Source organism: Ostrea edulis, chromosome 7, assembly GCF_947568905.1.
Source record: "Ostrea edulis chromosome 7, xbOstEdul1.1, whole genome shotgun sequence".
Taxonomy (NCBI): Eukaryota; Metazoa; Mollusca; class Bivalvia; order Ostreida; family Ostreidae; genus Ostrea; species Ostrea edulis.
Window position 1 is genome coordinate 40,638,674 of NC_079170.1, and position 23,963 is coordinate 40,662,636.

General features: G+C 34.0%; 2 protein-coding genes and 1 long non-coding RNA gene across 3 annotated transcripts in view; 1 reads left to right on the plus strand and 2 right to left on the minus strand.

The window, feature by feature from the left end:
• Window positions 1-6,052: 6,052 nt before the first annotated feature.
• LOC130048678 (zinc finger CCHC domain-containing protein 12-like) lies at window positions 6,053-7,126 on the plus strand. The gene has a single exon (XM_056145691.1). The coding sequence runs from the start codon at window positions 6,053-6,055 to the stop codon at window positions 7,124-7,126; it is 1,074 nt and encodes a 357-aa protein (XP_056001666.1).
• A 5,998-nt stretch (window positions 7,127-13,124) lies between these two features.
• On the minus strand, window positions 13,125-16,633 carry LOC130048135 (uncharacterized). The gene is made up of 2 exons (XR_008796978.1): window positions 16,189-16,633; window positions 13,125-14,593 (listed from the first exon to the last, which is right to left on the minus strand). It is a non-coding gene; the product is annotated as an uncharacterized LOC130048135 (long non-coding RNA).
• Window positions 16,634-17,231: 598 nt separating this feature from the next.
• LOC125654515 (multiple epidermal growth factor-like domains protein 11) overlaps window positions 17,232-23,963 on the minus strand; it is a 139,025-nt gene continuing 132,293 nt past the window's right edge. The window contains exon 3 of the mRNA XM_056144401.1: window positions 17,232-17,859. Coding sequence (XP_056000376.1) covers window positions 17,471-17,859 — 389 coding nt within the window. The 3' untranslated portion in view covers window positions 17,232-17,470. The remainder of the gene's footprint in view (window positions 17,860-23,963) is intronic.

Genomic DNA, 23,963 nt, shown 5'->3' on the forward strand with positions numbered 1-23,963 from the left:
AATTAATGTATACATAGTTATATAATATGTCTTACGGCGTGATCGTGTTTGAGGGCGAATCAAAAAATATTGGCATTAGTATCTAGATCCATAACAGGGCAAATATATCTCCAAAAATTAGCACCTAATGTGAGAGGACAGAACTCAATCAAAACATTCTAACTTTAGACAATTTTGATCCGCCTATTAATTGAACGCGGGAAACGTTTGCAACTGATGTGAACAGTGCATTGTGACTCATATTCAGCGTCGGTGTATAGCAAATACACCAACATAGGGAGGCATTGCATTGTACAATCGCGTTTTAAATCGAGGAGTGATTATATGATTTAAAAAAAGATTTAAATGCTTTTACAGATTCAATGTAACATCTCAGAACGACCTTAACTTGGGTACACGAGATTCAAAATGGAGAAATACATGTCCACTCGCTAGTATTCGAATCGACACCATTGGGACCAAAATTGTCAAGTTCCATAGGTAGAGTTTAATTTTCGACTTTCTTAGCAGTCTTTTTTACAAACTGTTGACATTAAACAGTTGATAAGTGTTTATCAACTTTCATTATTCTGTTTTAGAAAACTCTGTGATTTTCCGATGTTGACCCATACTTCTGTTTTGATATGTCTGACGGTGTAAAAAAGATAGCAACATACATATTCTCTTTAGTTAATGAACAAGCCAAACTGTATGAATTGAGAATTAATAGTTCTTCCATTTTCAACCAATGATATTTAAAAGTCACATGAGAGTGGAGTTACCTTAAATCACGCTTCCAGCCATGTATAACATGTTTCAAAAATTGCTATATATGTCTGAATAGCAATATTAAAAAACAGTTGACTATGGCTTACGTCAAGCATCAGACATTTTCTAGACACACAAAAATACAGCATGGAAATTTAGACAGATATACATGTAAATTCGAAAAAGAAAATCATATGATATAGCTGAAATTGAACGTCTTGTCGAAGATTTAATCATCTATATCCACTATTTTTGGCAAAAATGGGGTGTAAACGAAACTGATACGAATACTGTACACGAAACTACCTGCAAGGGTTCCAACAATATCGTTTAAAGTCTACATTTTGCAACTTCTACGGTTTTCATAACGATCTAGTTTGCCAATACAACCTATTATTGGGTAAAATGCTATTGTTTTTTGTTTTAGAGGGGGGGGGGGTTAAGACAATTCAGTATTTATTGTGCATGTTTAATTCCGTTAATTTTCTATTTCATAGGCCTAGTTCGAAGGCCCATCAACGTATCAGTGTTCCGTTGTCCAGTATAAAATTAGAAAAGGAAAAATAGTGTCGTCTCGGTTGTCAAGGAGGTGTGTATCCATACCAAGTTACATTTATACAATATCAACAAATATTTTTTTCAGCCTGCTCAACAAATCAAATTGCGTGTTACAAATAAAATTAAATTATGAATTATGACAGACGGATTGAATGCTATATTAGGAGGCACAGATGTCAGATATCCACGTAAGTCCTCCGTGAACTTAAAAGTCTACCTCGCTCAGAAATTAAGACTTCAGAGGTGCCGACAATTTTAAAGGTCCACCGTGTTTTATTTTACAAAAAATAGTTTAGGAGGCGGATGTTTAAAAAAAAACATTTTCTAATTAGTTACTATAATTACTCAAGTTTAACCAAACGTATACAGTTGTTTCTCTTTTTATCGTCAATTAATATCAATTTTAATGGAAATTAATACGAATAGATATATGCAACTTGAAAATATAAACTCGTCTTTGAGATAGACGGTAAAACAATAACATTTACTGTGGTCCTTTCACTGAATGGAATTTTAATTTGATCACGATTTTTTTAATTATGTCCAATATAGCGGGGAAAAAGTAAAGTTTTATGTAGTGGGGCAATGTATCACAGATTCAAACATCGTGATAAAAAATATACAAAAGTTCCTAGCATTTTAACAGTTGTGATTTACAACCAGAATAAGCCCCTAAAAATATATTAACCTATGCGTCCATTTTGTGTGCATTACACTGTGATTCTCATAACGTCAACATCATGATGTTATATAGGTTTTTGGTTGAAAAACAATACAAAGTTAATCGACTGTATAACGAAAACTAGAAAAGATATAGTTATAAAATAAATTGTTTTATAACCTATAACTCCTAGAGCATCAACTGTGAAAGTATCATTTATTTTGTCGAAAACATAAATTTTAGTACTTTGTGGTACTGGTTCTTTCGATAAATCAAAAGGTTTTTCAATATGGAGAGTATCAACGGATCTCGGATTATATTCAAAATGAATTAAACGTTAAGTTAAGCTCAATGCAATCTTAAAACAAAACTATTATATCACTACTTCAGTGCCTTTTCTAATACGCCAATTTCGATATAAGAGCTCTTCTGTGTAGGGAGTACATTTAGTGGAACTTTGAAAGCCTTAGTGGGATAGAGTGACACTACAGTCAGTGTGCAAGACGATCATATGTTTTGAAACAGCTTTGTTTTTGGTATATAAATGTAGGAAATGCAAAATACTATCGAAAGAAATGTTTTATTAAAGCTGAAACATAAAAACAATGTCATATTTGTAAGGAACATCCTGGATACGATGCCTACGATCAACGAAATGACGTGATATGATGCGATATATAAAGAATTCCATGTATCTAATTACTCCCTGAATACTTATCACTTACTTAGTTTGCGTATCAGTTAAATTCAGGTGGTGAAACAGCGTAGGTGAAACTTACTGAGTATATTCAGTTATGCAGTGATGACTATTTGTCACACTCCAGTATGCAAACAACTTCTTTTACACCTTACTGTGTACGAAAATTCTCCAAAGGGAAACAACTCGGACGTATCTCGAAATCGGCCTACTACAGATTTATTTATAATATAAAATGATATTCTTTGATCGGGTGATGTTGGTTAAAGTGTCAGTGGATGTGGTATTTTCAGATTAATACATGCAAGGTGAAGATAACGAACAGTAATCAATTTCACAACTCCTACAAGCAATACAAAATAGATAGTTGGGCAAACACGGACCCTGGACACACAAGAGGTGAGATCAGGTGCCTAGGAGGAGTAAGCATTCCTTGTTGACCGGTCACACCCGCCGTGAGCCCCATATCCTGATCAGGTAAACGGAGTTATCCGCAGTCAAATCAGTGTGCCAAGAACGGCTTAACAATCGGTATGAAACACGTCAGACAGCATTTGACCCAATGCGAGGTTGTATTGACGAACTAGATCGTTATAACGACCATAGAATTTGCGAAATGCTGACTTCAATCGAGACTGTTGAAATCCCTGTACCATCAACTTGTTTGTCAGTAGCTTACCTCGATTTAAAAACTGACTATACCCAGAACAAGCTCTTGCATATCGAATCAGTTGAGATATATAAACACCATATGCAGGTGATAATGGAATATTGTTACATAAATGTGGGAAGTTGACGATGGAGAAGCTGAAATCATCCCGTTTGTCATACAGTTGAGTTGTCAGTTTGCCGTTAATGTCTAGTTTCAATAAAATATCTAAGTATGAAGCAGAAGTGGACGACTATGTGGTGTCCTTTATTTCGAGTTCACAGGGATATATCAAATCGACATATGAATGAAAGCTATCATTGTTAATAGACAAAACGTCATCGATATATCTAAAAGTCGAATTGAAGAGAGATTTTTTCTTCTCACGTAGAATTGAGGAATTCCGTCCTTCCATCCATTTATTGTCAGTGGAAATCAGATGTCATATGATAGACTAATAATCTGAGAATGAATTGACTTGCACCTGTTCTACTTTTGATATACTTCAAAATCGTTCTCAATATGTCCTGAACTGGCCACTTTAAAACAATTGCCATTGTCAATATTTATTATGGATGTTCACGAATGAATTGGAATGATCTTTATCCGGGAAATCATTATTTCCGTATAGCTTTATCTTTCCTGTAAAGTTAATCGATTTTATTCTGTCCTCATTTGCTGATACTAAATAGTGTGGTATATACCACGTGTATTTGGTTTGATTTGTATTAATATACAAAGCAGATACAATATTTTGATGTGTAGTTGAATATATAAAGTGTCTTGATGTGGTCTCCATCTTAACATTTAGATATATCGACGACGTTTTATCTATTAAAAGTAATCATTTTATGTAATATGTCGATTCGATATATCCCAGTGAACTAGAAATAAAACATGCAGCATAGTCTTCCAAAGGACTAAGACCATGTTTAGCTATATCGGCCCTGTGGTGTGTTAAAAAATAAAGCAGAATTAATTGAAATAAAATTGTTATCATTTGATAATATAATCTTTATACCATCGCGACGTGCCAAGATTTCCCCGCCAAAACGTCAGCTTGTGGAATTCTATGCAAGACAAAACCGGTATCGGTCTGGTTTTCTGCAGAAATCTCCACTTTTTTCAAATTTAGTCATATAATTCATATAAAACACGACCTTCGATCCAGAAACTGACTGTAGTCTATCAAAATCTATCAATACAAATAAATTTTGCACGAACGATTTTTTGGATCGAAAGGTGTGCTGTTGATGAATATCAACTTTGAATTAAATCGAGAGCAATCCGGAATTATTTATTTTTGTGAGAGTTGTGGGTATTTTATTAATTATGTTGCTTTGAAAAATTAAAACAACATACTTATGTGGAGTCTATGTAGTAGGGTGAATTAATATCAATAATTTATTTTATTTTTAGTGTAAATAAAATATGTAAGTTGCAAAACATAAACTTTTATTGGATTATATAATGGTCTTCCATATTTCTCTATTTAGATATGTAGTAATGTAATTATGACCTTAATGGCTTTCCTTATGATTAAACCATGCATGCAGTTGTTGTTCATGGTCTATTTAATTCATTTTGGTTGGCTAAGCTTAGTGTCAAAGGTTATATGTCATGGGTTTTGTGAGTTCTGTTGGATTTTTAGATAGTCAGTTGTATTCACTAGCAGAGTGTTGAAGGGTGGTTTTCTTTGCATATCTTTTGACATCTTTTTTCTGACTTGAGGTAAGAAAATGAATCTTAACATATTAATTGGTGTGAATGTGTTAATGAATGAAAGAAATGAAATTATGTACTTTATTTCATATTTAACAAAGGAGTAAAATAGAATTAATATTTTATACAGGTTCCTTGAAAATCAGTTATCTTCCTATTTTTGATATTTTGGCTCTGGTACCATATATCTGGTAAGATCATTGTTTTGTATGTATTTCTGTGATGTCTAACTTGTATTTGTCATATAATTTCTTTTGTGTGTGTTCGATGTGTACTTTACCATTTAGTTTGCATAAATGTCATAAATGATAAGATTTATTATATTTAAATGCATTATGGGTAAAGAGCCTCCTTTTGAGATTTAAATGTTATTTTATAATTTTTCTTAAACTTTACACAAAATAATGGACGACTAATTTTGTGTTCATTGTATTGAAATTATTTCCAAAGTATTTGTGAATATTTTTTTTTTTTTTACATATAACTGAGGTTTGTAGATAGATATTTACAATCATGGTTTAGTACAAGTATTGAAGTTACTGATTTGAAAGAGTGTTGAGAGATAATCTGATGCAAGAAAGATATTAACATTCATTAACTTACAGTGACTTTAATAACAGGATTGTGACTGAATATTTATTGATATAAGAGGTCAGTGCTTGGATCAAAGGTGTTATTTAGATGCAGTTCAGTCAAATCAGGTGTGTTGGTACTTAGTGTACATGGATAAATAGGCAAAGTGTAAATAGGTGAAACATCTTACCAGTCCCCTCAAGCAATTCAAATTTACTCTTTAGCAAATAAGGGTGTACAATAGAGTTACTCTTTGCAAATAAGAGTGTTATTGGTTATGGGTACACATATGCCGTAAAACGTATGCGAAACATTTTGCGATTCATGACAATTATTGGTACCACGCGCGGTTTATTTCCGATTTGGGTTATAACCATCGTGTTTTGTTTCACGTATACGGAAATTTAGTTTTACTGGCGCATTTTCATTCGCTAACTATAACACAATGGCGGAAGTACCTGAACAGTATAAAAGACTACTGGAAACTTTAGGACAAATGGAAGTTGTACCGAAAGCCGATAATCCAGATGATCTGGTGCAATGGATGAAAGAATATGTAGAGTCAAAAGCTGAAACTACAGTAAAAACTGAAAAGGTAGAAACACAGCCAGGGAATCAGAAGAAATATCAACACATTGTCCAACCCCTGAGGTTCAGTTTATTCTCTGGGAATGATAAGTCAAAAGGATCAGACACAACATTTGACTTATGGCTATACGAGGTGCAATGTGTCATGAGAGATAAAGTGCATTCAGAGGAAGACATTGCACAGGCGGTCAGGAGATCACTTCGAGGAGAAGCAGGCAGAGTGATTATGAATTTAGGTCCTGATGCAAATTTGCAGAAAATCATTTCAAAACTAAACAGCGTCTATGGAGATATTGATGAACGGGAAAATATCTTAGGAGAATTTTATGGAACCAAGCAGGCACGAGATGAAGATGTAACAACTTGGAGTTGCAGATTGGAGAATATCATGCAAAGAGCAATTAAAGTGGGAGCAGTCAAACTTGAGATGGCAGATGAGATGCTGCATGATATGCTATATAAGGGTTTGAAACCTGAGTTAAAGGCCAGTTGCCATTACGAAAAGGAGATACACAAGAGTTTTGATGACTTACGAGTTGCTTTGAGAAAACTTGAAAAAGAGCTTAAGTTGGATGAGGAGGATAACAAGAAGGTTCAAGTGAAGCAAGCAGTTGCACAGAAAGCAGATTCGGGTGAGATTGAAGGAGTGTTGAAACAAATAACTCATCGACTTGAGAATTTGGAATATCAGAACAGAGGAAGGAAACGATACAGAGGATCTGGAAATAGGAACAGAGACAAAAACTATTACAGGAAAGACAAAGAGGATGATAAATCACAAGAACAGGTTAACGACCAGTATCCAGACATTGTTTGTAGGAGATGTGGCCGTGAAGGACACATAGAGCGAGGTTGTCGTGCAAACAGGGATGTTCACGGTAAACCTTTGACTTTAAACTACAACAAGTCTATGAAAAGAGGTCATCCATAGACTTCAACAGAAAACAAGACCTCATATCATCAGTAAAAAAAATGAATACTTTACCACCTGGATTATGTGGAGATCCAACTGAATCAAGTATCTTAATAAATGGGATTGAAGCTAAAGCACTCATTGACACAGGTTCCACAGTTTCTACGATTAGTAAACAATTTTATGAAGATCATTTCAAAGAAATTCCTGTTCAAGATTTAGGATCTTTGCTAAAAATCGAATGCGCTGATGGACAACATTTACCCTACGAAGGCTTTATTACACTTGATTTACAAGTGTTAGAAATGAAACCAATAACATCAATTCTACTCGTCATACCAGATAGTCCTTACAACCAGAAAGTACCGATATTATTAGGGACAAATATTTTGAATACCTTAATGAAATTGTTTCAGGAGAAACATGGAGACAAATATTTGGAGAAATCAAAGTTGACAACACCATGGTATTTATCTTTTCGAGCTATTTTACTTAGAGAAAAGGAATTAAGGAAAAACCGTTATAGATTAGGATTAGTTAGGAGTGCCGAGAATACAACAGTCAGAGTACAACCAAATTCCAGGATAGTTGTTAAGGGTTGTATAGATCAGGCAATACCATACCAACAAACATTAGCAATGCTACATCCTACAACTGAGACAAAACTCAACAAAGATCTTGACATAGAACCATCATTGATAGAGTGTGATACTAGTAAAAGAGGATTGGATCCAGTAGACGTATACATCAGCAATGTTACTACCAGAACTGTTATCATTCAACCAAGGTCAATTATATGCGAGATTCAGCCAGTATTAGAACAAGACGTAAATGAGGAAATTAAACGCCCATCGATAGATATCCTGAACAAGATATCACTGGAAGAGAACGAATTGTCAACTGATGAAATTCAGCAAGGGAAAGATCTTATAGCAAAGTATAGTGACCTATTCTCAGAAAGTGACACCGATGTTGGACATGCTGCAAATGTTTATCATAAAATTGAGGTAGATGATGAGAAGAGTTTTAAGCAAAGATATCGAAGAATACCCCCAGCAATGATCAACGAAGTACGAGATCACTTAAAGATACTTTTGAGATCCGGAATTATTAGAAAATCTCATTCTCCATGGTCGTCAAATGTAGTTTTAGTAAAGAAGAAAGATAACTCCTTAAGATTTTGCATCGACTATCGACAACTAAACAAAAGGACAAAGAAAGATGCGTATGCTTTACCAAGAATTGAGGAAATGTTAGACTGTTTAGCAGGAAATAAGTTCTTCTCCGTGATCGATATGAAGTCGGGATATCATCAGGTTGAAATTTATGAGCAACATAAGGAGAGAACAGCATTTACGGTAGGGCCGCTAGGATTATATGAATTTAACCGTATGCCATTTGGTCTGTCTGGAGCACCTGCCACATACCAGCGTTTAATGCAGGAAGTTTTAGGAGACTTACATTTGAAAATTTGTTGCATTTTCATTGATGATGTGATCATCTTTTCTTCATCATTTCAAGAGCATTTAGAGAGACTGCAGTTCGTCTTTGATCGTATTAAAGAGGCAAATTTGAAACTTTCTCCGAAAAAGTGTATTTTCTTCAAGAAAAAAGTTAAATATGTAGGACATGTCGTTTCAGCATCAGGTGTAGAAACAGACCCAGAAAAGATTTCAAAAGTTGTAAGCTGGCCAATACCAACCAATGCAGAAGAGGTAAGGAAATTTATTGGATTTGCGGGATACTTCAGACGATTCATTCAGAACTTCAGTCAGTTGTCCAAACCTCTCACAGAATTATTTCCAAGTACATCAAAGAAAAAGAAAAAGAAACATGCTAAAGATTGGGAATGGGGTGAAAGACAACAAACAGCATTTGATATATTGAAAACAAAACTTTCATCAACTCCAGTTTTAAGTTATCCAGACTTTGCAAAACCTTTTGAATTACATACAGATGCAAGTGGACAAGGTTTAGGAGCAGTGCTTTACCAGGATCATGACGGTTTAAAAAAAAGTTATTGCATTTGCAAGCAGAGGATTGTCGAAATCAGAACAGAATTACCCAGCCCATAAACTTGAGTTTTTGGCGTTGAAGTGGGCTGTAGTGGACAAATTTCATGATTATTTATATGGGAATTCTTTTACAGTTTTAACAGACAACAATCCACTAACCTATGTGTTGACATCTGCCACTCTGGACGCAACAGGACATAGATGGCTTGCAGCATTAGGGACTTACAATTTTGACATCAGGTACAGGCCTGGAGCAAACAATCAGGATGCCGATTCCTTGTCTCGGATTCCATTATCTAAAGAATCTGTTAAGTCGATATGCAAGAAACTGGACATTGCTAGCATTGAAAGTTTTGGCAGTCCAAATACAACTGACATAGTGCAGATAGATCTAAACATGGATGTGTGCATGGATGTGGACTGGAAAACACTACAGTTCCAAGATAGTAATATTAGACCCTGGATGGAAAGAGTCCTCACGGGAGATAAACCAAAGAAGGGTCAGATGCCACGCAGTCCTTTATTTAAAATGTTCGATCGTCTGAGTATAGAAGATGGAATATTGTACAGAGAAGTTACTCTTCAAGATCAGATCAAGAAACAACTTATTTTGCCGTCAGTGAAAATACCAACGGTATTACAACTATTACATGATGAAATGGGTCATCCTGGCAGGGAACGAACATCATCACTGATAAAGGAAAGATTTTATTGGCCTGGTATGTCTAGGGACATTGAGCAATGGATAACAACTTGCGACAGATGTATAAAGAGGAAGGCACAACCTGACCGAGCACCATTGGTAAGTATTACTTCTACCCAGCCATTAGAATTAATCTGCATTGATTTTCTATCTCTGGAACAATCAAAGGGAGGACAACAAAATATATTGGTAGTTACAGACCACTTCACTCGTTATGCACAGGCTTATCCTACTAGGAACCAAACAGCAAAAACCACTGCAGATGTTTTATTTAACCAATTCATTGTTCACTATGGAATTCCAAAACGCATACATTCGGACCAGGGAGCAAATTTCGAAAGCAACTTAATTAAAGAACTCTGTAAATTAATTGGATCCCAAAAATCGAGAACAACACCTTATCATCCAATGGGAAATGGTATGACTGAGAGATTTAATAGGACTTTACTCAACATGTTAGGCACTTTAGATCCAAATCAAAAACTAAACTGGAAGTCTCATGTAGCAACATTAGTTCATTCATACAACTGCATCAAACATGAATCAACTGGTCAATCACCATACTTTTTGATGTTTGGAAGGGAACCAAATTTGCCAATAGATATAGCTTTTGGACTAGTTAAGGAAAAAAGTAGGAAACCTCAGACCAAGTATGTCAAAGAACTCAGGGAGAGATTATTGCAAGCCTATGACTTAGCATTTCGAGAAGCCGAGAAGATGAGAAATAAACAGAAAGACAGATATGATCAGAAATCTCGAGGAGCGGTATTAGAAGTGGGAGACAGAGTCTTAGTACGGACAGTGCATTTTGAGGGCAAACACAAACTAGCCAATAATTGGGAAGACATGCCATATATTATCTTGTCTCAGCCTAATCCAGAGGTTCCAGTGTATGTTGTGCAGAAACAAAATGGAGAGGGTAAGAAGCGTACATTACATCGAAATTTAATGTATCCTATTGGATTTATTTCAGAACGCCCAATACCTGTTCCAAGACCTAGAGCGAGACATTCCATATCAACACCAGTGACTCCACGTCTTAAACCTCAAGGTGACAGAGATGAGGACAATATCAGTACAATTTCTGATGACAGCAGGATTTTGGTTATGGAATCTGAGAGCAATATTTCAACCAATATTGAAAACAATGATATCCAGGAACCAATCCATGAAGAAGGAAGCGCTTCCGAACAGCTGGATGAGTCCGAAGAGAGGGATTCAGAAGCAAATGAGGTGATGGAGGATTTTGGTGATGATGCTGATGCTACAGATGAGGATGAGACAGTACCTATTCTCCCTAGAAGATCATCTAGAGTTAGGCAAGCACCAAATTGGATGTCTTCAGGTGATTTCATTACCAAGTCAAACATATCTGATAAAATGAAGTGGCAAGAAAAATCAGACTTTATATTGAATTTCTTGAAAACAACTTCAAACGCATCAATTTCACCAGAAACTACAGATTTTGTTGTGAAACATGTTTTAAATTTCTGAAGTGACTTTATTTCTGATTGAACTGTATATATTGCAGATATTGGAGTTTTGATTTCAGTGCACCAATTTTAATCAAATTTGAATTTGCATGCATTTATGCTTGCAGTGTGGTCTTGATTGTATCATGACTTATACTTTATAAAGATATTCTTTATTTCAGCAAAGATGAAGATCACTTAATTCAATATATATGCTGAATAAAATGTGTTGGTATATCAGCAACATTGAATTTGTTTATTTTCTTGCAACGGACTCCTTGAATGACATGGAAGTCATTTTCGTACAAGGGGGAGTTTGTAGTAGGGTGAATTAATATCAATAATTTATTTTATTTTTAGTGTAAATAAAATATGTAAGTTGCAAAACATAAACTTTTATTGGATTATATAATGGTCTTCCATATTTCTCTATTTAGATATGTAGTAATGTAATTATGACCTTAATGGCTTTCCTTATGATTAAACCATGCATGCAGTTGTTGTTCATGGTCTATTTAATTCATTTTGGTTGGCTAAGCTTAGTGTCAAAGGTTATATGTCATGGGTTTTGTGAGTTCTGTTGGATTTTTAGATAGTCAGTTGTATTCACTAGCAGAGTGTTGAAGGGTGGTTTTCTTTGCATATCTTTTGACATCTTTTTTCTGACTTGAGGTAAGAAAATGAATCTTAACATATTAATTGGTGTGAATGTGTTAATGAATGAAAGAAATGAAATTATGTACTTTATTTCATATTTAACAAAGGAGTAAAATAGAATTAATATTTTATACAGGTTCCTTGAAAATCAGTTATCTTCCTATTTTTGATATTTTGGCTCTGGTACCATATATCTGGTAAGATCATTGTTTTGTATGTATTTCTGTGATGTCTAACTTGTATTTGTCATATAATTTCTTTTGTGTGTGTTCGATGTGTACTTTACCATTTAGTTTGCATAAATGTCATAAATGATAAGATTTATTATATTTAAATGCATTATGGGTAAAGAGCCTCCTTTTGAGATTTAAATGTTATTTTATAATTTTTCTTAAACTTTACACAAAATAATGGACGACTAATTTTGTGTTCATTGTATTGAAATTATTTCCCAAGTATTTGTATATTTTATGTGGTGTGTGATTGTGTATGCTTATAATTGTTTATTATGTTTCAGAGCTGCTATTTACATGTCAGAAATAGATTTATTTCTTCAATAAACTCATAACCTGTCACGGATGGTCTGTGTGGTCATTAGAACCGGTTTGCAACCCCGTAACATCTACATCATTTCCATGCAGAATACACCCCTATGTGGTGTTTTTATCAAAAGCTATAGAATTTTGATGCGTAAACAAACGAATCTGCTGTCCGACAAATCGGACCTTCAATGCTATAGAACGTTTTTATTTAGACGACACCAACAGAATTACTAAGATCAAAATGAAAAGAATTTATAGAACATGCATTGATATAACTAAAATTATTGCCGATATATCGAAAGTATAACGTTAACTAGGGCAAGTAAACATATAAAAGATTTTTAAGGGTGTGACGTCATAGATGTCGTGGCTTAGTGGTAGAGAGCCCGTCCTTCAATCGGGAGATCCGGGTTCAATTCCTACCCGTGTCAATATTTTTTTTTTTTTAAATCATACTGTTAACTACATTTTTCTTGGCGTTATTGAAAAATTAATTTCTTTCAAGACACTGAAGATGAAATTATACCTGAATACAAATAAAAATAACAATCACAGAACACCAAGAAAATATGCAAGGATTACAGATTACATTTTTAAAATTCATTGAAAAAAACCAAACCAAAATACTTTATTTTCGGACTTGATTTTATTTCAAAGAATGAACCAGCAAAAGATAATGGAAAGGAAAGTTTTTCCAATGCATCTAATGTACAGAAGAAAAGTCAGAAAAAATGTGAATCCATTAGCTATTCGTCATTTCCTGCAGAGTAAGAACTTTCTTGTTGAAACCACCACATGCTATATTGTGTAGCAAGTGTAGACATGTGTGTCAGTAAATTCACATCCAACAAAATTGTCACAATCAATCTCGGCCACTTCCTGAGACAAAGTCTCTACAGAGAATTTCAATACCTCTCGACAGAACCAGGCCTGGGGTAATGGTAATTAAATGACAACCAGTTTCAATGTAATGGGGGTGTAATGGACCATTTTTGCATTACAAGTAATGGTAATGTAATGCATACTGCACTGTACATTATTTTTCATTACATTTACACTACTTCAAATATTTGATGATATTTCGAAGATTTAGAATAATTCATTTTATTAGTGATTGACTGAAGCATTTGAAACATTGATGACAATCAAATGCAATGAATAACTTAATAGATATGTTTCCTAACATTGCTGAATATTTTGTGTTCTTATGTTAATGTATAATTAAAAATCATAATACAGAAATAATTTTTCTGCCATTTCTTTAATATCTGACAGTATGTTATGTAAATGTGTAATGTAAATTCACTCTCAAGTAATGTAATACATTATATTTCAAAATAGGAGTAATGGTAATGTGAAATTTTCTAGGTAATGTAAGGCGTTACATTGCTATGTAATTGACCTCAAGCCTGGATAGAACACCTTCTCATGCATATATGCAAGTGCCTTGGACCCAACTTGTCATTTCCTCTTTTGCAAGATTTTCAGCATTTCTTCATAGAGATCATAATTCCAACTGCAAGGTGTCCAAGATGATGAATTCAGACCTGACCAGTGTTTTTGACAATTTGATAATTTTTGACTCTACACTTTTCATCATTCAAAAAGTACATTATGACATTCATAATTCAACCTGCAGATTTTCATTTGAATCATCAAATATGAATTCTTCCAAATAATAACCCAACCCCCCCCCAAAAAAAAACCACTTTAAAAACCTCCACAGGTATATTTCAAATGACATAGAAGTGCCATGGGTTAATAAGGGTTAAACTTTAGAGTCGACATGTTTCTTCCAAGCAATATAGTCTTGTTTGGATCCAGTTTTTCCAGTTCTGATATAACTGCCTGATACTGTACAATGTAGGTGTCAATCTGGTCCCCCTATTGTGGGAATCTGTTTCCACATAACTGCTGTATAATCTGGTACCTTGCTATTGGCAGGCACAACAAGGAAGCTATTCCTTCAGTGATGTCCAACACTTATCCGCATGTGTCACTGATGCCACTATCATTGATGAGTAGGAATATGGATTCTTGTCAATCTGATTCATGTCACCCTTGCCATCAATTTTTGCTGTACATATTATATCATCCTGAAATTCAAATTACTCCAGTATTATATCATTATCAAAACTATATCATAAATGAAAGGTGAAGATAACAAACAGTGATCAATCTCATAACTCCTACAAGCAATACAAAATAGATAGTTGGGCAAACACGAACCCCTGTATTATAATATTCATATAAAAGTTGTACTTTCATGCCCTCATGTATTTCATTGATACAGAATTCAGAAAAATTACATTTATGTATTCGGTGGGAGATTGACATGTCTCCAACTAAACAATAGAGGACAGTTTAGTTACATGTACATTTCTGCATAAATAATGATATACACAAACATTTCATTTGAATTTGATTCCCCATCTAATAATTTTTGTTGTAGCTAATGTTGATATATTACATGTATCTTACTTCACAATTATCAGCAAATTCACAAAATATTTTTATCTTTCATGCTCTTTCTTGTGGTAGATGTATGGAAAAATTTAATATTCAATAATATAAAGGAGATAAGCTAACAAAAAAATATATGCTTAAATCATGGTAGTACCCATGAAATTCAACATTCTCTGAGTGATTATATATCTAATCCCAATGCAGGCATGTAAGTTGTAAGTGTAATTGTTGAAATTAAGTTTGACATGTTTACAATTTATCTTGAAATAAGGCATATTTAAATTATAAAACTAAACTGTTCTTATGATTTTCCTGGCTTAATGGTGCTTTTAAGTATTTAAAAATTATTGAATGTAAAAATCATTCCGACTTTTCTAATCCATGTTTCTGCGTAAGGCCAAAATATATATATATGTTAATTGGTTTCCACTTTCCCGACTACCCTAATTAAAAATTTCTGTTGACCCTAACACAATTTTTTCTATTCTCACAGATTTTGCAAATGTCATCACTACAACAAGAATATATGTATTGACTAATATGAAGTTATTTATTATGCACTAATACCAGACAGATTCCAAACCACAGAAACAGTTTTTGTTTACAGTAAATTGAAGAAATGTATCGATTCATCATATAACTTTTATTTGATTACTAAATAATCACTAAGTTAAGTTTAAACATAGTAGAATACTCATTCGAAAATTATTCAACCTATAACCCCCCACAGGCCTACATGTTACCCCAGAGACATATACCATTATGAAAATATACATCTATATACAATTATATGCCTCTTTAACCTATCCAAATACTTTTTAGACCATACAATGATACATGGAAAGTTCAAAGTGTGAAGTGAGTCAAACATCATGTAAGAAAATTCAAATAGACCCGAGAAGGTCATGCACTTGGAATTGAAAATGGCATGATCGTGAAACAGCTGATTTTTCTGATCAGCTGATATACATACAATTTTAAATCTTAACAATATATAATTATAATAGATAAACAATAAATATATGTTGACAACAGTTAACAGATTTGTTGTGGGATTTCCAACAGCCCAATGCGTGAATATTATGTGTTTGTCAACACACCACAGGCGCACCATACTATTCGTTCCATGCGACTTCTTTATTATTTTTAAGAGCAATTGGTACACCTATTTGGTTATACAGTTTAACGAGTAGAGGTGAAGTATATTCATATTTCTAAAACTTACGTTGAAATGAGATGAGTACATCCTCTGCAACTTCCACGAACAGCACAAACAGGCTAACGGCGCGGCGTGTGAAAATGGCCGAATGAAGGCAGGATTGAAAAATATGGTGTGCCATTCGGGCTATAAGTAAAATAACCTTATTGCGTATTTTGAAAGAAAATTTCTTTTTCAAGATCTTATTATATATTAAACAGCTCATTGCATAATTATGTTTTACAATACGTTACCACTTCTAATAATATATAGCGACGTTGTATGACGCAATCTTACAAAGTAGAGCAAATTATAGGATTTATACTAGTAATGTAAACCTAAAAATAGTGTTCTTTCACGAACTCTACATATAAAAACCAGTACATTATAGGAAAAGAACATGTTAGAGAATATTTCTAACAAAAAATTATTCACTTTGGACGTTAGGCCGAATTTTGATAAACATGGTCTTAGTCCTTTGCTTTGCAATTGGATATTTTATTAAACATGGATGTTAACGGCAAACTAACATCTCAACTTTATAAAAACGGGATTATTTCACCTTCTCCATCATCAACATCCCATATTTATGTAGCAATATTCCGTCATCACCTGTATAGGGTTTTCATATCTCTCAACTAATTCAATATGCAAGAGGTCTGTCTGGGTATTATAAGCTTTTAAGTTGAGGCTAGCTACTGCCCAACATGTTGATATTACTGGAATTTCAACAGTCTTGATGAATGTAAGAAATTCACTAATTCTATGGACGTTATAACGATGTGGTTTATCAATACAACCTGTCACCGGGTTATTGGTGTCTGACGTGGATCGGTTTTACAGTCCGTATTGAGCTTACTGCACCACAGAGTTATTTTAATTTGTCAGTGGACTGTGTTCTTTACACGGGCAGATCGATTAATGCCCATACTCTACAGACTCTAGAACTATTTTGTATCAAAGATATTCATCTGACAGGTGAATAAGATCATTTCGTAAGAAAATATCTCATCGAAAAAAAAATAACATAGGTAAAATGAAAACTAACCTTCAAGATAGCAATGTCACGTTATTCATAGATATCTACATTTAGTCATCAGAAAGTAATAATCATAAAATGTCAGGAACAAAATATAATTAAATGTTCTTGCATTTGTACATTTAAGATGTATGTTTAATAACTCTTTTGCATAACGTTCTGATAGAAAGCGAGTGTGTATCTATCTTTGACAGTTGAAAAGGAGTAGGAAATATAACGATTTTTGCATAATATCATTATATTCCACCAATTAGTCAGTCAGCATTGATCTCATTCAACTGATCGCACTGGGATGGAAGGTACGACGAAATCTTCATTGATGGATTCATACAATGGATGCGCTGGTGAAGGTGGGTTTTCGTCAGGTACATGTGGCGTTTCTTCTTTCCGTAAGGCGCGTATTAGATGAAAGATCAAAAGGATCAATAACAAAATCACAGACACAGATCCTAAACAAATAATGACAATAATAATTGTTAAATATATATTGTTGGTTTTCTTCACATCATGACTCGTAGTTGGTGAAGTTTCGGTAGAAGTGTTCATGTAGTAATGTGCATCATTCGCATTACCTTTCGACAACGATTCAAACAAATCAGTGGTAGTTTTGGTATTACAAGAAACATATTCCTCTCCTAGCATCGATGTCAAAGGATTTTCTGAAATAGATATACATTTAAAACAACTGACGTCTCCCTACATCAATACACTTAGCGTTTAATACATAGTGTTTGAAAGGTTTCTCTATACTATTTCAATTGTCATTCACACATCTGATATTCATATACCCCTATAAAACAGTTCCTATATAATTCCTTACGAAAATATATTCAACATTTCAACTGTTTTGGCGACTGTTGGACCAGGGACTCTTAAATTCGACTGTTAAAAACGACTGTTGATCGATGACGTCAAATGGCACTAACTCGAGTGTTCCTTTCCCGTTGGTTGGTAAAATAGAAATGGCGGATGCACATTTTGCGGAAGCAACTGGGGACGAAATTCAATTAATGTTTCAAAGTAGAGATAAGAACATAAAAAGTATAACATTAAGGTTCATTTTTTTTCTTTTCCTCTTGGTAAAGCTGTTATATGCAAGTCACATGATTCTTGGTCTGCTGATTTATTTACGTGGTGGTGAAGTTTACTGATGGTGAAATACAGAATCCGTTAGATGAAAAGTAGAGCAGAAACACGAAAAATATAATTATCAATTGCGACACTGGTTATGTTTTCTTTTAAACTAGTAGATACGATGCAAAATGAACGCAATCACACTGTCAATTTCAAAGTCAACAAACCATTTGCATATACTAAATCAGCCTAAAAATGAAAGCGTATAACAAGACAATATTGACTGGTTCCTCAGACAACATCTGTTTTGTTTCACCCTCGAACAGATATGTTGCCCTCAGTCTGCGGCTTTAACCACAAAGTCCTTTCTTGGGTAAAAACGACCGTTGTCTTCGAACCTAGTCAATAACTGTATACTATCAAATACGCCCATTAAAATAGGACATACAGTGACATTACCCTGTTTTATATCTGTCTGACCGCTTGTAGACAATAATCTAGGAATATTTTGCCCTTACATTTTGAAGATTAGCTAATTATGATGAGATATATTTCAGACGTGAAATATGAAGGTAACGAACATTTATCAATCTAAGAACTCCTATGAGGTATTCAAAGTAACGATATGCGGAAACATAAACCACTGGATATAGCAGAGATGGGATCAGGGCGCCGTTTCATCAATAAGTGTAAATTTTCAACTAACTAAGTCTTACGCCGACTACGTAAATCTAGTTACGTATAATCTTAGTTTAGCGCAAACCGCGTTTCACGAAACGACGTAAATACATGCGTACGTTACTACTCGACTAAGTTTTCAACTAAGCTTACGTACTTAGTTACCGCGTCCTGAGCATGCGTACATCATACTTCGTTGTTTGTTTTTTCACTTGTCGTCTGGACCAAAATATTGAATGAAAAGAACGCAAAGAAAATGCACAAGAGGAATTGGGAGGAGACAGAGATGGCCGTGTTGGCAGAGGCAGTAAAATTTTCCTATACCATACTATTTGGGCACTGCATATACTAAATCAAACATATCACTCCATAAACAAAATTTGTTTTTATCTATAAAGGCCTATGTATATAGGCCTACAGTATTTTACATCTCTTCTTCTACGAAAATTAGTTGTTTTATGATTTCAAAGATTATTATATTTTAAGTGCATGTAGGTCGATACGATACATCTACATTGTATATAGATATTAACTATATAGGCCTATTTATACTTTAATTGGTTAATTAATGTAGACTCATAGGCCTAAATGTGTTTGAACAATTGAATATGTGTGCATATTTTTTAGTTTGGGATTATATACAGGCATGTACCATCGTTTTGCAAAGTGACGGGGGGGGGGGGGGGGGGGGTTGCAGCTGGAACAGAAATTAGATGTTGACTTTTCAAATAATCTTTTCTGGTGATTTCCAGAATTTGTTATCTCTCAGGTTTCATTTTCTTCAATCGTGGTGGTGCTATATTCTTCTATAATGAGTGCCTCAAAACATTTTCTTACGAACATGTGTGTATGGGGTTGGGGGTTGGGGGTGGTTAGACTTCTTCTATTAATGCTCATACCTCGCTAAATAGTTTTTATTCATAATTTCCTCTCATTCACTTACAGTACAAAGTTTTAAAAAATCGTATTGTTAAAAAAGTGAAGTAGCAACGCAGGGTGACCCCCCCCGCTTCACTCCGATTCGTGCCTGATATACATGTATATGTTATGTTTTCTTTATCTGAGAACATAAAATATATATCTGTACGGATTATCCTGCACATCACTTATCACCGAAATTCGTCAAGTATCAAACTGTTACGAAAACTTTCTTTTTATTTGGAAGAACTTTATTATTGATATTTTGAAAATCTTCTCCAAAAAATCCCGTCTTAATAGATACATAATATAGTTATATGATGTATCTCTTAAGACGGGATATTTTTTTTCAAGATTTCAGATATACAATGCAAAATAGTAGATTTTATAATAACTATTCATGAAATATACATTACATTCCCGTAGATCCACCCACCATACGACAGAGATCAAATTGAATCGGGCTCGCTAATCACTTGTTCCAAGTTAGTCCAAGCCGATGTTTTGAAGAGATTTTTAAATAGCCTACATATAATACGTTCCCTTTACGGTGGACTACACTGTACATTCATCATTCATGTACAGATAAACACTTGTGAAAAATAATCATAGCTATAAATTTACTAGTTTTCAAAGGGAACTAACCCTTGTAAGGCCTTGCATATTTATCGTTGTAAACGTCTGAAAGCATCCTGTCTTAAAAAAATCTATCACGACGCAAAGCTCGTCGGTAAAAATTCCATATATATCTACATACAGTTAACAGTCGGCCATGATTTTTGCTTACGTATATACTTACGTAAGGGTTCGACCTGACGTAGTATTTCTACTAGTTAGTAGAAAACTTGCGTAAATTCTAATCTTACGCCATTTGATGAAACGGACTTACGTAAAATATTTAGTCTAGTCAGAAAGTTACGCCAAACTAAGCTTATGCAACTAGTTACGATGTTTGATGAAACGGCGTCCAGGTGTCTAGGAGGAATAAGCACCACCTGTCGACCGGTCACACCTGCCGCCAACCCTATGTCTTGATTAGGTAAATGAAGTAATCCGTAGTTGTGGTATGTTTAGATGTATGTTCTTTTGGAGTTGATATTTTACAATCATTTCTTTGGACATGTCCAAGTCAAGGTTCAATAAAGAATCAGACACAGCATAGCCTTGCAAGTACATGTATGTTGCAGATATTCGCCATTATATTACCCGGCTTATCATATTTTGGATAATTATCTCACCGTTTGTTTTCCCAAACCAACACATTTTTTGAAAATATTGTAAATCATGAAATCAGAGCAGTCCAACTGAGTACATATCAATCATAACCAAACGATGCCTAAAAAGCTTACAGACAACGGATCCAAACAATCTTCTGATAATATTTTTTTCAATTGTTTGTACTGTACGTATTTTATAGCATATAGCATATGTCATGTGTTTCACCATTTCATTTTTTCTAATTGAAATATACAAAAATAAATGAATGTTTGATCGCGGGCACATTTTTATATTGATTGCGAAACTCGAATAATAATAATGATTTGCAACTTATTTTCATAAAGTATGTCAAGGAGGCATGCGTTTACCTAGCTCTTTATTTTGTATTCCTTTTAGGAGTTATGGGATTGATCACTGTTCGTTATCTTTACCTCTCATATTGCTGGTTAGCTTACACGGAATGTAAAAAAATATTCCCACCTGTTTGGTCAGAACATTTTCCAGTCGTATGGTCACAGGTTACGTTACACTCTAATGGGCATTTTGTTTGGCATTCCACCCCATACAGCCCAGGTAGACAGATGTCACTGCAGTTTAGGCCAATGTACCCTGCTGGACATACTGTGTGAATAAGAAGTATACAATTTATAATAACGACAAAGGATGTAATGACATTTATCGAAATAGAATTCAGTTTCCCAGTTATCAAACGTTTGTCAAAATAAGTGTCATAAGACTATCTCTCTTGCTTAGACACTCCTGCACAGTCTGGTTAAAGAGTGATCCAGGGCAGCACTGATGACCTTGTCCCTCTTTGTGAATATAAAGTATGAAAATCAGTACATATCGTAAGGGGGTACAGTGTATCAAAACAGTAACTATGGTTAAAAGAGAGACAATGTTTGAATGATAACCTTTCGATGTTTTGATAAGCAATGGAATATCTAAGATTTTCATGTACTTTAACAGCTGATATATCCACTATAACATTTCACATATATATCAGTATCGTGTGTCATGGTATCGGGACATTATTGGTGGTACTGAGATATAGACAAAACATACATATTTATACTCACCTAGGATCACAAGGCGTCTCCATCTCGGTTATTGCATACACAAAGCAGAAATTCCACATGTATTGTAAACACATATTCAGCGTTTAAATTTAGACTCGGGTGATAATCATTAAATACATTGAATGTACTTCCTGTAAAGTCCTTGAATTAAGTAATCATAGTTTTGCATAACAAGTGGAAGGGGATACCAATATGTTAATTAACAACTCTGTATGATTTGGCTTATTGGTTTAGACATAACGATAAATCTATTTGAAATGATTGTAAAAGTGATAATAAGTTTTGACCGATCTATAATATTAAAAACAGCCAGCTGTATCAAAGAAAGAACCAAAGCCACGAATTGCCAAAAATGGCCCTTTGTCAAAACTTAATATTATTTTCAGGGACAAACGCCAAGAATATCTATTTCTCAAATATGCTATTCTTTTTCCTATATCTTTTCAATTTGTTAACTTATTGACGTTCAAAGTACCCATTGTTTTTGGTCAGATTTTTATTGACGGCATACTTTTGCAACCTGATGTCACAATTTTTCAACGTTTCATGTACTTTTATGTTCAAACTCCCTAGGTAAGCAAAACAAAAACACTATTCAGTACAATTTTATTCTAATATTGTACATATATAAAATGTTCTATGTTATTTTCCTTCAAACCGCACACACATGGTATACTCGTACATATCTCTCTGTTTGTCTCCCTGTCTCTCTTTATTTATATACAATCATTCAACAGTTTTTAAGTAATATTAATTCAGTACTTCTATACCTAGCTTTGTTATTTAAATATGACATAGATGTTAATCCAATTCTAATATATTAACTGTACTGACCGTTGTTGCACAGAGCGATAGTTTTCATGGGGGTGAGGGGGTGTGTATTGCTCAAACTCCTGCTCACAGGATGTACACAAAAACACGATGGATCCAACAGTTGACTTACGGATGATATCTATCGGCCTATTACTGTACGTTTCAATATAACATGTGGGTACATAATGATCACCTCAATCAATAATATTTTATACGTTTGCGGGTTTTCACGATATTATTAAATTATCCCACCTACCCTGAAAACAATGACAGCCAAATTTCGGGCAGTGGTTTTGTTATTTCAGATGCATGATGCTGCATACAATGTGTATAAATTTGGACAGTGTGCAAATATTTTTATCTGACGTGTTTCACTTTTATTTTTGCACATCGATTATTATTGAAGTATATGAATTTGTGTTTGAAAAGCTATTAGGACACTACATTGGAAGGAAAGGGGGGGGGGTAGAGGGGGGCTGTTACAAAAGCCACAGCTAGTACAAAGTACATATAGTTAGAAATGAATAACATATGAACATTTAGTTCGATCATAGAAAAATAATAATTTATTTTACATTAGGCTAAGGAAAACTTACATGTAATGTCATCATCAGATAAAACTTCTTCTACATGTATTTGTTATTCCCGGACATATATATCATTCTGTGTGTATACCAAAATACCTAATTATCAATAAGTCAATAATATTTATCAAATGAATTCACTCATAAAAAATATGATATATTATTCAATTTTTACATATTGTGAAAAATGCACGTTTTATCTATTAAGTTGTCTATTTCATTAAGAACATTGACATGTCGGTGGCTGGATTAAAAAAAAAAAACAAGTTGGCACAATCTAACATTTGGGGCGCTGTAAAAATACAGAAAAATGAGGGTTTACAAATACATGTAACATATCATATAAAAAGTAAATGTACTAATAGGAGTTGGTTTATATGTCTAACACATGTTAGTACC